This window comes from Meles meles, chromosome 21 (assembly GCF_922984935.1).
Source record: "Meles meles chromosome 21, mMelMel3.1 paternal haplotype, whole genome shotgun sequence".
Lineage (NCBI taxonomy): Eukaryota > Metazoa > Chordata > Mammalia > Carnivora > Mustelidae > Meles > Meles meles.
Genome location: NC_060086.1, coordinates 43,414,328 through 43,430,641, shown reverse-complemented (window position 1 = coordinate 43,430,641; position 16,314 = coordinate 43,414,328). Strand labels below are relative to the sequence as shown.

The following is a 16,314-nucleotide window of genomic DNA, read 5'->3' as shown; positions in this document are numbered from 1 at the left end:
CACCTGGGAGGGCTCTCTCCATGCACCACCTGGGAGGGCTCTCTCCACGCACCATGGTGGGGAGGGGGCGGGTATGTCTCCACGCACCACCTGCAGGCATCTGCGGGGCTCTGTCCACGCACCGTCTATGGGACAACTGGGGGGCTCTCTGCACGCACCACCTGGGGGGGCACCTGGGGAGGCTCTCTCCGTGCACCTCCTGGGGGCGACTCCCTAAATGCACCACTTGGTGGGGGCTCTCTCCACACACTACCTGTGGGGCACCTGGGTGGCTTTCTCCACGCACCACCTGGGGGGCCCCTCTCCATACACCACCTGGGGGGCATCTGAGTGGTTCTCTTCATGCATCGCTTCTGGGGGGGGAGCTCCTCTCCATGCACTACCTGGGGGGGGGCTTTCTCCATGCACCACTGGGGCAGGGGATGTCTTCACGCACCACCAGCAAGACATTTGGGGGCCTCTCCCCACATACCACCTGCGGGGCACCTGCAAGGCTCTCTCCAAGCACTGTATGCAGGGCACCCGGGGGCCCACCTGGGGGGGCTCTCTCCATGCACCACCAAGAGGGCTTAGACAGACTGTCCAGTCCTGCCTGGAGCAATGCAGAGCACAGGCCAACCTCAGACGGGCCAACAGGAGAGACGAATCTGAGTCTGTTCCTAGTCTGAACACCCTGCCGTGCTCTGAAGACCTCCACTCCTCCCAAACCCCCCGCAGGGGCAGGCCCACGTCGCCCCCACACTCAGAACAGGCCCCGAACCCGTCCATATCCCGCTTCTAGCCATAAACACCATGAAGCCCCCAGTCCCAGAAAAGGAAGGGACTTTCCAGCAAGCCAAAGGCCCCTTGCTGGGAGGGGCCTCACTACAGCCTCATCCCCTCTCCCGCCCTCCCTGTCCCAAGCCGGACTCCTCAGGGCCTTGTGGGAGCACAGTCCCCTCCGCTGTGCGGTCCCATTGTCCACCTTCCGTCTGACGCTGATCGCGTTTTACTAGAACCAACTTATGAAAACTAATGCTATCAAGTTTACTAGTTCTTAATGGAAAGCAAACACGCTCAGTTAAAGTGGAACTAAGAGGTGACCTGATCACCTAGAGAAAAGTCTAATTCCCTGATCACGTACCGCAAAATCATTTCAAAGGATTTCTCAGAAGCAGCAATGGAATAGAGTACACATAGTTTAAACTCACTTTAAAATATTTTAAGTATATTTTTGCATCATTAAATCTTATCGTTTAGTAATCCACAGAGATATCATTTTAACTCATTCTCTGTGGCTGAACCTTTCGGGCTGTTTCCATTTTCTTCTGCCGCAAACACAGTGGCGAAGCCCTCGCAGTCTTTCCGCACACCCCCAGGCCTGCTGGAGAAAACCGTCAAGCGGGGCCGGCGACCCAGAGGCTCACGCACTTGGAAGAGGCCAAGCCATACCTGTGTGGCCACGCTGTCCTCGAGAGGCGGTGCTGATCGTGGGCTCGCACTGGGACCCGGCTGCCCGGCCACCCTGGGGCTGCCGCAGACAGTCCTCCCCGGCTCCCGGGGCCCGGCACCCCTGCTCGTTGCTGGTTTAACGACTGCCTCCCACAACTCTCCGCCGGACCACATCACGGGCTTTCAGCGAACGGCTCGCTGTTCCGGCACGTTTGCAGCTTGTTTCATAAATGCCTCCACGGAGGACAGCGCCCTGGGACACCGAGGTCCTCCCGCGGGCACACAGTGGAAACACCTTCCGCAAGCCCTCGGGGTGCCGCGAGCAGAGACGTGGGCGGGCCGGACACAAGCACAACACGTTACAGATAACACGTCTGTGTAGCAGGCCACACGGACGTGAGCGTGAGACGCTGCACGGTGATAAACACGCTCCTTGCTTACAGTTTCTGTTTGCCTTGCCCACACATCCTGCCTGCTCCTTCCAAGATTTACAGACGCCATCCTGCTCCATGTTTACCGTTCGGAGCAGTCGCCGGCTCACAGCACGCCGAGGAGCAGTGCAGAGCCCCCCAGGACCCCCTGCCCCAGGTTCCACGACGCGGGCACAGGTGTGGACTTGAGAAGCCCCGTCAGCGCCCACGCGGCCGGCTCCCCAGCATCACGGCGCGGGCGCCGGCAGAGCGGGCAGCTCTCCCGCAGCCCGGGGCCTCGGAGGGGCATCCGGGTCCAAGGGGCGCGTCCAGCCTGTCGGTGCTGGGCTCTGGGTGCTCGCACACTTCCTTGGCTCCGTCCACCGTGGGGCGGAGCGGCGGTGCTACCCCACGGGCGGCGAGCACACCGGCACCCAGGCTGTGGCGCCTGACGCTGTTCTCTGTGATAGGGAACCAGGGCCTGGGGGAAAAGAGCTGAAGTGACGGCTGCAGGAGGGACGTCACCAGATGGGCCCGCAGCTCCCGGAGGGCTGGGAAGTCGGGCAGGGGAGGAGGGGGGCTCCACAAGGCCGCGGCAGCCAGGCCCCAGGCCACGGCTGGGCGCCGAGCAGCAAAGCGGGTCCTCCTCATGCGGGATCCTACTCTACGAGAACTCCTAAGTAGCCACAGCAACACAGACGAGTATTTGACAAATAAATGGGGGAGAAAGGACCGCCCTTCCATGCAGGGGAGTTCCGAAGAAGGAATGAGGGAAAGAAAAATCACTTCTGGAACATCACAGTAACCACGGCCGCAGGGAAGCCTAAATCAGCGGGCAAATCTTGAAGGAAAAAAACAGGACAATTGCATAATCTCAAAAAAAAAAAAACTTCCCCAGGGGCGCCTGGGTGGCTCAGTGGGTTAAAGCCTCGGCCTTTGGCTCAGGTCATGATCTCAGGGTCCTGGGAACGAGCCCTACATCAGGCTCTCTGCTCAGGGGGGAGCCTGCTTCCTCCTCTCTCTCTGCCTGTCAAATAAATAAACAAAATCTTTTAAATAAATAAATAAAACCAAAAACTTCCCCAATTTCTAATGACTATGTGACTATAACGTATAGCCACACATTGACGCCCATCTTCTAGAACCGTGTGGGACATAACCCGGAGCCCCACTCGACGTGAGCCCTGGTGAAGACGTGGGGAGCAGACATGAACCTTCCTCACTGAGGGATTCCCAGTCACGCGGGGAGATGCCCTTTGGGGGTGCAGCGGAGTCCTCCCTCCCCTGGGGCGCAGACTGGGCCCAGTGACCAGCTTCCACGGACAGGGAACCGGCGGGAGGAGACACCTGGAAACACACCTTCACCAGGTGATCCAGGCCCGCGGCGAGTCGTGTGGACTCGGGCACCCGATCTGTGACAAGGGCATCTCGCCTCTGTGACCCGTCTCGTCCCAGAAACCAGACAAACCCAGTGTGGGGGCATCGGAGCAAATATGGGACCAGAACGGCCCAGAATGACCAAGCTCACGAGCCAAGGAGGTCCTACAGACTGCCGCAGACCAGGGGGCCCAAGGAGACGCGGCGACAGAGTGCAGTGCGGGCCCCGGGGCGGGAAGGGGCACCAGTGGGGCAGCCGGAGAAGCCCAGCCACGGTCTGGGTCAGTCGACGGCCCTGCCAGCGCCGCTGTCTCAGTCTGACCACGGTTCCGTGCCATCTGCAAGGACGCAGGGTTGGGCTGATGCAGCCTCCGCACGTCTCTCTGCAGCACTTCTGTGAGTCAGACGCTAGGTCCAGATCGCCGCTTACAAGCGCCATTCCGCCAGGTACAAGCTATAGTCCCAGGTCGGCAGTGGGCTCGTGAGGCCTTGCTCCTGGACAGGATACCGGGGGCTCTGCCCCGGACAAGAGCCCCCTCTCGCCTCGCAACCTGGGAACAAAGCGTGGCCATGCCCCCGTTAACCCTGAATTCACCCCGCTGGTGCCGAGGAGCACAGACCTCGCACGGGACCGCGTGTGGCGCCTCTTGCTCTGTGGTTGGTTTTCCATTTGCGCTTTGCCTGCGGTGGGGTCTGATCGCCGCACCGTGGGCATCTTGCCCGGTGCGTCCCCACACGCAGCTCACAGCACGGAGGAGCAAGAGGTGTTGTGAGCCCACCTGAGGCTGTCATGCCACGGAGGCCACGGAATCCCCAGGAACGGCTGTGCGCGTCAACGCAGCCGTGTCCCACACACCAGAACGCAGCTGCGCCCGTGGGCTGAGTTCAAGAGCCACGGCCCTGGGGACCTCGAACGCCCTGATCAGTGTTCTCCATGAACATGTCGGGCACCACACCAAGCAGGGCTCCTGAGCCGCCGGCGGTCTAGAGAAGAACGACAACGTAAGAATGTGTAGCCACTTCTACAAACCCAGACCACTGCCTCCTTGTGGCATCTGAGCGCGGACCCACGTGCAGGCTGACCGTGACCGGCCACGCTGTGATCGAGCTCCCCCGTCCTGTGTGTCGCGGTGATGCTGGGGGACCCACGAAGCCCCGGCCCTCATGGGCTGACTCTCTTGGGGAGGAGGACAGGCAGATAAATGATAAACCGACATACACATCCAAACCCACGTCGGGGCGGGGGGAGTTGGAGACAAACAGAGGTGGCCTGGGGCCGTGTCCCACAGAGGGAGCAGCAAGTCTGGAGGCCAAGTCAGTGTGAACGGATGCGGCACAAAAGTGTATCACAGTCCTGTGTGCAGGCGAGTCTCCTGAATGCTCCAAAGCCGCTCGCCGAGGCTAAAGCCAAGTGGAAAACCAGCGGTGCTCCGTCTTGTCCCAGAAATTTAGATGGGGACCCGCCAGCATGCCCACAGTGAGCGCACAGACCCTCTGAAAGAGCTGTGAAGTCTCCCGCAGGACAAGGACACCAGCCGCTGAGAAGAGATGTGTTCTGCGCACTTAGGAACTATCGAGGGCGCTGAGACAGCCCGGGATCAGGACCTCCATTCAACGAGTCCACGCACACAAGGGCTGCTATTGTAACAGCAACAAAGCACGGCCTCCGTGCATAAAATTTCTGTTTTAAAATATCAAAGCATTTACAACAGAAACGGGCACACAGCTGCTACTCCGGGCTAACCCAACAATGCCTCTCCCTGTTACTGGCGCCGGCACAGGTCAGGCTCGCGGACGCTGGGCCGCTCTTGCACCCAACAAGGCGGCGTAGCAGCCAGGAAGCTGCAGGAACGCGCCCCAGATTCGGGAGGTTCCAAGCCAGCCAGCAGCAGTGGTGTCTGAGAAGACCACAGCCCGCCTCTGGCCTCTCAGCTGCTCACGGTGACTCAGGACGCATGAGTGTTTACCTGGCAGGGAAAGAGCATGGGGGCGATGGTTCGTCTCACCTCAGAAAGGCAACTGCTCGTGCTGGGGCAGGAGAGGGAAGGACTGTCTCCCGGCTGCTTGTAGTGGTCTTTCTACAACGTGATCAACACAAGCACTTAAAAAGGACCTTTCCTAAGAACGACGCTCTAGCAGATACGTGGGGAAGAAGGCAGTGGAGTGGCTGTGTCTCTCTGAGCCTTTCACCTAGCACCATGGGGCCACTCTCTGTGAACCGTAAGGGTCTCTAGGACAGGAGGAAGGACAAATAAGTCAGTGGTATCCAATCTGACAAGGAGTTAACCTGCCTCACGACCTCCAAATCCGGAGGCCTATAAAGCATCCACTCCAGGGGGCTATAGTTCCCAAGCAGAAATCTCTTGGGAGGAAAGGAAGTGGTAGATTACTTAACATGTGTGAGTCAGTAAAAATAGTATCAGGAGAGGTCAGCGGTTGTGTTGGTGAATTTGGAATGGAATGGTGAAGCATGATCAGAGATGGAAAAGCAAACCAAAAAAGAAGAGGCAACTATTAACTCCAGGAAAAACAAAGAGTTATTAGAAACAGTTGAGCACAATTCACTGCTGGCTCCGCAGCTGATGTTCACACAGTATCAAGAGTGAACATGAGTTTCATAAATCATATTTGTGACATAACTCTACTGGGATGGTAAGGGAAAGGGAATGAGAGATAGCAGAAAGTAATCCTTAGCATTCATAATAAGGACATCAAGTCTAGAAGCACACACAAGGCAAATACCAGCAGTGGTAGAAGGAGTCCAGGAGCTGCTCTGGGAGACAGGAGGGGTTGAGCAGAGGTAAAAGGAGATACTTTCTGATGTTGTTAGGAGCTGTGTGATACAATTTCTTTCTAATCCATACACACCTTTTTTTTTTTTTAATAATTGAAAGAACAACCTTCAGGCCCACTTATCTGCTCACTATGTACTAAAATCAGAAACTGATCAACGAAAGATCGCCTATAAAACTCTGAAGGGCTTGGGATTTTTGAAGCTCTTCTCTGAACAGCACTTGGACCAAGTAAGTATCAGCACTCATGATTATAAAACTACAGTATGTGGGATGCCCGGGCAGCTGAGTTGGTTAAGTGTCTGCCTTCGGCTCAGGTCATGATCCCAGACTCCTGGGATGGAGCCCTGCATTGGGCTCCCCGCTCAGCGGGAAGCCTGCTTCTCCCTCCCCCTACTTGTGCTCCCTCTCTCAAATAAATAAAAGCTTAAAAAAAAAAAAAACCCAAACCTACACTATGTGCCATTGTCAGGAAGACACAAGAATGTCACCTGATGGGGTGGGTAGGCCAAGGAGAGACAGTCAGAAGAGAGTGGCAACCTGTCTGCATGCTTTCATTAGCAGCCAAGAAAAGATGGAAAATTATTGAGTTATATAATCAACTCAAATCTTAGAAAATAATAAACCCCTTCCTCCCAGAAAGAGGAAACACATAAAAACTACAAATTAATGAACTGGAACACAATTTTTAAAAAATCAGATAAAACCACTTATGTGAAAAGACCCATGATCGTTCTGACCACAGGAATAAGGAGGGAACAGACGAGCACTCGGCCCTGCCCAGCGGAGCTAGAACTACGACCAGGCGTGGGGGTAGGAAGGCCATTCCGAGCAGCACGAAGCCACGACAGCAATAGTGGGACGGCGGAGGGGAGCGTATGTACCAGTCAGACAGACCTGGCCACAGGGACTTGCAGCAAGTCTCCAGAAAATAGGGGGTCACAAAACCATGTTTTTCATCCCCAAAGGCGCCAGCACCCAGGAGACAACCGTTCATCGACCGTGTTGTTACTGTGATTACTGCGACTGACAAGAAATGCTGTCTGTATTCATTCCAAAGCCCATTCTTTGCCACATTTAGTCTGTAGTGACTTTCCTGTTTGAAAATCTTATTAATGGGGCTCCTGGGTGGCTCAGTGGGTTGGGACTCTGCCTTGGCTCAGGTCATGATCTCAGGGTCCTGGGATCGAGCCCCGCATCAGGCTCTCTGCTCAGCAGGAAGCCTGCTTTCCCCTCTCTCTGCCTGCCTCTCTCTCTGTCAAATAGATAAAATCTTTAAAAAAGAGTTGTATTAAGTTGGATACAAATCATTTTTCACATTTTTGTTTCAAATTATTGGAAATAAATCCAAAAGCCAAAAAAGCAAGTGTTAGTCAAGCATCCACATCTATACAATTTAGCAAAAGGTAATTTAGAAGTATTTCAGACAAAAGCTGTCCAAATGGATTCAGAACTAGAAGTATGAATTAGAGCAACAAAATGCTTCTTCCCTATTCTAGGATTCTGCATATTAAAGAGATAAGCAAGTTTTAGAACTGGAAATGGGTAGCCAAATGTGACGGGAAAATTGAGAAAAACAAAATGCTACTGATCGTGTAAGAAAAAAGATCTTTAAAATATATTTTCTTGGGACGCCTGAGTGGCTCAGTGGGTTGAGCCGCTACCTTCGGCTCAGGTCATGATCCCAGGCTCCTGGGCTCGAGTCCCGCATCGGACGCTCTGCTCAGCGGGGAGCCTGCTTTCCCCTCTCTCTGCCTCTGCCTGCCTCTCTGCCTGCTTGTGCGTGCTCTGTCAAATAAATAAATCTTTAAAAAAAAAAGATTTTAAGATTTTTTTTTTCTTGTAGGTCCAACCAAAGAACTTTCACCAGGCAGTCCTGAGCGAAAACAGAGAGTGGCAGACACGCACGTAGCACGGCCCCACTCGGGGGTAGAGGGGTCTTAACCTGAGCGCGTGTGCGTCCACGCGTGCACACAGCTCTGAGGAGGCATGAGGGTCAAAGAGGGTATAAGGCAGAGGGTAACACGAGAGGGAGGAGCGAGCGTCACATGAGAAAGGCAAGACTGAAAATCAGGCAGCATGCTCAGCGCACACATGAGGACGGAGAACCCGGGAGTGTAAGAGATGTCCCCAAGGGCCCAGCACCCCAGACCTGACTGCCCCTTCCACATGCTAGTCCCCTGGGGACAACTGTGCCAAGCGGGTCACAGCCAGGAGCGCCGGCTGCTCCTCGTGGGGAGCGTGCCTTGGTGACCCCTAGGCCCCAGCCCCTCACCGCTCGCTCCTCTCCGGCAGCAGGAAGTCTCCGTGCCCTGGTGCTCCGGGGAGCAGAGGAGGGAACTGTGGTGTGCAGACAGAGACGGCTGGGCAAAGAGAGGACGGCGACAGGGGCGGTGGGGGGCAAGAATACTCCCCCCGGATCAGGACCAACCCCAAGACCCTGGTTGAGAAAGCACCTGAAACTTCAGACACGACAGGCTGATGGCAGCCGGGCTCCGGGCCCCTCTCAGGCTGTCCCGGCCAACCAGGGCGGCTCCCGCTGAGTCCCGCGCACACACGCTTCGAGACCGCTTCCTCACTTTGGACTGCGCAGGTCTGCCGGCAGAGCCCGGTCACAGCCCACGCGGGTCACGTGGTGGCTCCGGGAATCACTGGATCCGGGCTTCTCTGTCCTTCCTCAGGACACGAGCGGACGAGAGACCAAACGTCAACGGTGCCGAGAGGCCCCTCTCATCCCCACGTGTCGGGGAGGAAGGGCGCGCTGAGACTTGAGGGCCGCGCTAGGAGAGTGGCCGTGTCGAGCCGAGCACCCAGGAAACAGCGGGGAGACTCCCCTGAAAGGGTGCACCGCCAGGAAAGCTCACAAGGCAGGACAGGCCGGGCTGCCTCTGATTACGGCAATAATTTGATTAAAAGAAACTGCTTGCTTGGACATGGGGGCTGGGAAGGGAATTAGACGAGCCATGCATTAAAGCAGAGGATATGAGAACCAGGCAAAGCGCAGCGCGGGGGCCACGAGAGTCTGGAAACGGTTTGCCGGACCTGCTGCAGCCGAGTCGGCCTGGAACTCCGGGGCCAGCTAATCGCTTCCTGTAGGCAGGCTCCGCTCCAGCACTAATAGGTTTTAATAAAAAATTCCAATTGGACCAGTAAACCCCTCATTAAGCTGTTTTTAAAGCATGAATTTAGGAGCAGCAAGGGTATGGGGTCACAGCGAGCATCTAATTCACAGCAGCTGGCAGAAGGTGCTGCCGGGACTGACCCGGAGTTCAAGAGTCTGGGCCACGTGACCATCGATGCCAGCGCCGGACCGAGTGAAAATCAGACTTCGTAAGGCACCAGCAGAAGCCTCGCTCTGGACAGGAGGCGCGCGCCCGGCACCCGACGGGGCTGCTTCTCCCCCAGATCTCCAAGCACAGACACGGCTTGGATGAGGCCCCGCAGTGAGGCACCTGCCCTCAGTGCCCGGCCTGGCAGGCGTGGGCGCCCCCTGCAGCCCCACTCCCGCCAGACGCCGACCGCGCAGGAGCAGCACCTGCCCGCCCAGCCCCTCCGCTCTCCCCTCTGCGGCTATCCTGCCCTCCACGCCCCCGTGAGAGCGCGCTCGGCCCGTCTCCTCCGGGGTCCTGCTCTCTGACCCAGCGGTTCGTGGCCAGGCCCCCGGACACCGCCGGCCCGAGGACAGCTGACACCCGGCCTTGAGCCCATCAGCATAAAACGGTAGTTCACGGAGCTTCTTACTGAAACCAACAGTCCCTAAAGCACGCTGTACCCTGCCAGATGGGCCCGCGGCGAAAACAGAATGCTCTTTTCCCACAGAGGAACGTCCCCCGGCACGGAGCCCCCCAGAATCCTTCCGTCAGATGCTTCACGCCCCAGGGACCAGGAAGGGGGCCCAGGCTCCCTGTCTAACCAAGGAGGACCTGTGTTTCGTCACTTCCCATGTTCAGGCGCCGCGTGAGGGTTCAATCTTTGGGCCTGTTTGAGAAAGACCAAAGCAGATGTGGCCCTGAGGCTCCCTCCGGCCCTGTGGACCAGGACGTCCCAGGCACACGCCAGGAGCACGGCTCGGTCGGTGCTCGCCTGCCGTTCCCCGCACTCAGCAGGGCGGCCTGGCCTCGGAAGGGGCCAGATTTAATGACCTCACGACAAGACCTTCAGAACCACGACGGCACGACCGAACAAAGTCCCTGCGGCAGCGGCATCGGTGGAGAGCCAGGCCACGAAGGAGCACTCCTGAGCCGGAACCCGACGCACTCACGAGGCACCCTGCACCCTCCTGAACGGCCAAGTTCCAGAGGCTCCTGCCAGAAGATGGGGGTCGGGGAGATCGCCCCGGGACCCGCCTGGGAGAGCCCCTGGGGCAACACCTGCACGCGCTCGAGCTAAAAGAACCGTCGCAGTTACGGGATCCTTTCAGGACTGGAAACACTCCAGAAGCCTCAGAGGCCTTAAACGCCACAGGAGGCCTCAGCCAAGCACCCATCCTCCTCGTATGTGGGAGGGGGCACAAGGGCCCCTGTGACGGCGTGGCTCCTGGCCACGGGGACCGTCCCCACTGCAGCCGCCGGCCAGCCTCGCCTCGAGGTCTCAACCACGCCAGGCCTCGGGGCCTGCCTCTGCAGAAGCACCTGCGGCTAAGGGGCCGAACTCAGCCCCAAAAAGGGACTGCGGGGCCCTCTGTGGGTCCCAACCTCGCCAAACAGCACTTGAGCAACGGCGGGCGGCCGCGGGCTAAGAGCAGCCCCTTCTGGGCAAAAGGGACTAGAAGCACCAGCTGGGCGGGGCCTGTTGGTTCCTGGGCGGCTTTCACGGACAGAGCCACGTCGGACTCCCCCAGCACACATTCCCAGGGGAGCAGGAAACCCGCTTAGCGGGGACCTGAATTAATTACACTTAGACCCATCTTTGCAGTAAAAGCTCCCAAACCAGGGCCTTCCAGGCGAGGCCGCACTAAAGCTTCCGCACAGACGCGGCGGCAAACAACTTCTAACACGCCAGGCGCTTCCCCGCGACCCGGAGCAAACAGCCCCATTCCCATGCCAAGCCCCTCCCGCAGGCCCGCCAGTGGCAAACGGGCACTCGAGACCCCGGGTCACGGAGCCACTCGCACTGCAGAGGGGACCCTTACGACAGCAGAAACGGTTCCAGAAACCCAGACACACCAAGAAACGCGATGTCCTTCTGAACAAAGGGAAGGTACCTGGAAAGAGGCCTGGTGGTGCAGCCCTCGCCCCAAACTGGAGGGGCCGATACTTCACCCACCACGTCCTTTGAGGTCAGGGAAGGCAGCTGCTTGCGTCCGTGGCCCTGGAGTCCCAGCCAGCAAATCCACAGGACTTCCCGCCGCAGCGGCTGACGTGCGGGCCGACGTGGCTATTGAGCGCCGGCCACAGCGCAGGTGTGGCTAAGGGGCCGCACCTGCTCCCACCTGGGCCTCCTTGACCCACGCCCCCGTGGCCGCCGACGCCGGTGCGGGGAGAGCGGCTCCAGCGGACGGCTAGTGGGGCTCACCTGCTGAGAATGTGCTCCTGGGCAGCCTGGCCCTCGGCAGGCGATCCACCGGGCGGCCTCTTCACCTGAGCCCACGGTGCGAAACGAAGACACCACCCACAGATGAACACGCGAGAGCAGGTGCGCGCCCAGACGACCTGCTCATGACGGGAAACGGGCTGTCCCAGGCGGCCCCGAGGGGAAACTGCCCCAGGGACTCCGTCCTCCTCGTGTGCTGGTTTGGCCAGCACGCGGGCCACACCTCAGCCACTGGCGTGGCCTCTGCGACGAGTGAAGGGGAAGGCGTCCAAAGCCGGCGGCGGTGGTCAGCACGCTCTGATGCGGGTGGGTGGGCGGCCGCGGGAGGCCGCCCCCTGCCCCCCGGGCGTCTCGGGCTCCCTGTGACACAGCTGAGGCTCGTGAACGCCAGGACAACGCCCACAATGCACGGATGGCGCGTGGACTGCCTGAACGCCGAGCGAAACAGCGGCTGTTCGCTGGCTCTTCCGACAGCCACGCTCCCGCCCCAGATGCCGCCCCGGTCTCACAGCCACACCCAAGGTCCGTGTGCCACCGACTGCAGGGCCCCGAGGGGGTGGGTCCTGGACTCGGCCTCGCATGTCCCACGGGCAGCCACGGGTCCCCCACAGCCCACCACCTCGGCTCGGGCAGCCCTGCGAACCCCTGCCCCACAGGTGTCCCCTGGGGTAGGTCTTCAGAGCCACGGACCGGCTCGGAGGCTCATTCACTGTAACTGCCCCGAATGCACGGCTCTGGGCACGGGGCCTCGGCCACCCTGAAATGGGGTGAGGGTCTGTTGGTTGCTGGGTCACAACACTGTTACAGGTTCACATAAAGCGCCAGAGTTTAGCAAGACAGAGAGAAGGCAGGTTTCTTGGAGAAGAACCTTGAGGTCACACGAAGTGAAGCGCGGGGGCGGCATGCTCTCGCTCAGCACAGACATCCGTCCCGACCCCGCGGCGGGTCCTTCCCTTGTCGCAGCCGCACCGAGCACCGCCTAGACCGTGCCACCGCATAGGCGAGCGGGACGCGAGGGCAGATCCTGAGATCCCTGCATCGCCTGCCTCTTGCTTCAGACAAAAGCACAAACCCCAGCAGGAAGACCACGTGTGGGCACGGCTGGACGCCAAGGGGGCCCCCTGCTCCGGGGCAGCTGCGTCCAGCCGGCTAAGAAGTCCGCGAGGGACACGGGCCCACGACGAGTGAAGAGCTTCACTTGCGACTTCAAACTGAGATGGTCGCTCGCCCTCCTATCTGCAGGTGGCCAGAGGCTCCCCTCCTCCTCCTGCTGAGTCGGGGCAACTTTCACAGACATCGGCATCCCTCTTGCCGGAAGAGCCCGTCAGTCTGCGGGCGGCCGGCGAGGGGAGGGCCTGGTGCGGGCCGGCGAGGGTTTTCCCTCTGCACTGCTGCTGAGGCAAGATTTTCTCCTCCTGCTGGTTTTCGCCTTTACACGTGCGCAGCGGGGTGTGGGGGAGTCTCCGGAATTCCTGGATCCGGGACCGGTGCCTTTCATTCATTTGTAGAAAGTTCTTGGCTTTTACTCCTTTAAACCTTCCTCCACCTCCGTCTCTCCTCCAGCCTCCGACGCTCCGCGCTTTCGTCCCCCCACGCCACGTCACGGCGGGCACCCCCAGCGGAGTCTGTCGCCAGCCGTAGGCCCAGCGAGGATCCCCTGGTCCCGGCACCTCCTTCTGGCCCACCCTCGCTCCTCTGGGGGCTGGGCATGCGCGCGGACGCCTCCCTGCACTGCAGAGCCCGCACCTGGCAGTGCCAACAGCAGTCGGAGCCTCTTGACGAGCCGCTGTCACCAAGTGCTTCTTTCCGCGGTGTGCGTCTGGGGTTCTTCTGTCAAATGCTGTGTAAGAAACGGTAGCTCTTGGCGCGTGTGGGTGGCTCAGTGGGTTAAGCCTCTGAGCCCCTGAGCCTTCGGCTCAGGTCATGATCCCAGGGTCCCGGATCGAGCCCCGCCTTGGGCTCTCTACTCAGCAGGGAGCCTATTTCCCCGTCTCTCTGCCTGCCTCTCTGCCTAGTTGTGATCTGTCAAATAAATAAAATTTTTTTAAAAAAAGAGGAAACAGTAGCTCCTGAAGGGAACGTAACCCCCAGACAAGCATTTGTGGAGGGGCTGCAGTCGGGGGGTGGGGAGCTGGGGTGGGGCCAGCAAGCTGAGAATCAGGCTGTGCTGCGGTCTGTGGCTGCCCTCAGTGCCCCCAGGACCGTGGCCATGACCGTGACTGCAGGCCGCTGCGCTAGCTCGCTGGTTGGGAACAGGCTCGCACCGGCCCGATGTGTCTCCTTGCCCTCTCGCCCCCAGGGCTTAGCCCAAGGTGAAAGGAGGAACCAGCCACGGCCCCGCCTTCCCGAGCCAGCACCGGGGATGCAGACCCGCCGCTGCCCCAGAGTCGCTTGCCGGCAAGCTGCCCTTGCTCCGGCAGGCGGGAGAGAGGGTTCGCGGGGAACGGAACCCACATGACGGGGTCCCTTCTCAGTGTCATGCTTGTTAGTGGCCAGGACATGGCTGCTGGGCCTTGTGGTGTCCCCACACACGGGATAGGAGGTGTCACCACTCACCAGCTCCTGAGCCGGGGCCCGGGCAGCGCGGCGCAGGCAATCCTCGCCTGTCCCCCCTCTCCGTCCCACTGCTGTACCCCCGGGGGTCCGTGCTGCCCTCTGACCCCATCCCTGCTCTCAGCTCAGAGTGCCTTCCCGACTGCTCCGACACGACCCAGTGCAGCTGGGGCTCCCCCATCTCCCGGCGCACCCTCCGTCCCCCCGTGACTCTCCTTCACTGTGTGCGGCTTCGCGGGCAGCCTGGGTGGCCTCAGTTTCAGCTCAGGCCCCCATTGCAGGGTCACGGGATCGAGCCCTGGGTCGGGCTCCATGCTCAGTGCTGAGTTAGCTAAGCTTGTCTCTCCCTCCGCCCCTCCCTACCTGGGTGCACGCCACTCTCAAATAATAAAATAAGTAAATTAAAAAACAAACAACAAAGCAGGGGAGCTTGAGTGGCCCAGTCGGCTCAGCGTCTGACTCTTGATCTCGGCTCAGGTTGTGGTCTCGGGTCCCGGGGCCGAAGCCTGTGTCAGACGATGTGCTCGAGGGGCTGCTTCAGGATCCCTCTCTCCCTGCGCCCCGCCCCGCCTGCATCCACACACTCTCTCTCCTGTAAATAAATAATGTCTTTTTGTAAAAGTTGTGCAGCTTCACGTAACGCGTGGAAACCCGAGACCACGTGGGCCCACCCACCGCGTGCCCTGGGCCTGTCGCGTGTGTCTGCTCTGGGGGGCACCGTCCATCTCAGGACAAACCGTGTACTTCACTTGAAGGTGTGTGTAAATAAAGAGGGGAGCGGAGGTGTGCACGCTGCCCGGCAGATTCCCGCTCTCCGTGCTTGGCACCCCTTCCGGACGCCCAGCTTACCCGTCCATCGCTCCTGTCCCTCCCGTGTGACCCGGAACCTCACACTGGCGTCCCAAGTCTGCCCCTGGACCCTGAGTTCTCTCACTCCCCCGACCTGAAGCCTCGGTCCCCAGACAGGGTCCCGGTTCCCACGTCAGCACCAAGGTGCAGGGCCCAAGCTCCCGAGCTCTCAGGGCCGTGTCCCCTTTCTCCTACCGCTTTCAGCACGCTCCCTTTCCCTGGCTTTCAGCCGCGTGTGGATGACCTGGAGGCAGAGCCTCCTCCGCTCAATGCTGTGCGGGACTCACGGGGCTCTCTGGGCTGGGCATCTGTGTGTTGTTCCACATCTGGAAACGTCGGCCACCGAGCCCCGCCCCCCAGGGCTCCATACACACACCACCAACCTCGGAGCCCTCCCCACGGCGCCTGAGCTCTGCTGGGCCTGGTGGCCTCTCGGACCCTCCACGCCCCCAGCCAAGCCCGTCCAGGGAGTGTCTCGTTTCAAATACTGCATTTTCCACCTGACTCTTTTCTCATCTAACCAGTTCCTCTCCTGAGAGCTCTTGTTTTCGTGCATTCGGGGCTCGTGCCCAGTCACGACAATGGCATTAGATCCTGGGGATTCCTCGTGTGGTCGGGGACTCTGCCTGGGCGCCGGGCGTGCTGTGTGGTGGGCGTGTGGGCCGTCCCGACCGCTGGAGCGAGCAGCCGTCTGTGATCCGGCACGCGGTGCGGCTCGGCCCAGAGGGAAGCGGGGGGCTGTCCTCTGCTCACCCCCACCAGCAGCCTCGTGCCTACCGCCCCTCATTTCTGAACAAACCCTACCCCACAGGCTCGTTCTGGGCGCAGCACTCCCCGCAGAGCACAGGCTGCAGGATCCAGAACTCCTCCCCTCAGCAAAGCGAACAGGCACTTGACCGCCTCTGGGGTGCCCGCCAGTGTTAGCCCCGAGTCGACCCCTCCACAAGTGTGTGTCCTCTGGGAACTTGGCACGGCCCAGAGTGGGGAGGGGCGGGCCTGCAGGACGGCACGGCCTCCACCCGTGACAGCACTGGGCGGTCACTGTCATGGGCCGGATCGTCCCAGCTGCGTGGAGACCGCCATCGACACCAAGACGCCTAACATCCCCTGCCTCCTTGCTTGCCCTGGTCCACCACTGTGGGCACGGAAGCCAGTGTGGGCCACGATTCCAGACTAGACGGCGGACCTCAGACAACACGGACGCCTGCCAAGCGGACGGCAGCGGCTCAGGCAAGGAGACAAGCGGGAGGAGCGTGGGAATACATACCCACCAGCAACGCTCAACTCCCACGGAGGACTTTCTGACTTCACTTACCAAATGAATACCTAAAAAACAAAAGGAGAAAAAGGTATTAAAATTCTGCCTTGCT

The 16,314-nt window shown here is 59.7% G+C and overlaps 1 protein-coding gene across 3 annotated transcripts in view; it reads right to left on the bottom strand.

Annotated features, from left to right (window-relative positions):
• Window positions 1-16,314, bottom strand: part of LMF1 (lipase maturation factor 1) — a 73,270-nt gene that overhangs the window by 44,204 nt on the left and 12,752 nt on the right. For all 3 annotated transcript variants that reach the window (XM_045993458.1, XM_045993457.1, XM_045993459.1), the window contains exon 3: window positions 16,260-16,270. In XM_045993458.1, the coding sequence (XP_045849414.1) occupies window positions 16,260-16,270 (11 nt within the window). The remainder of the gene's footprint in view (window positions 1-16,259; window positions 16,271-16,314) is intronic.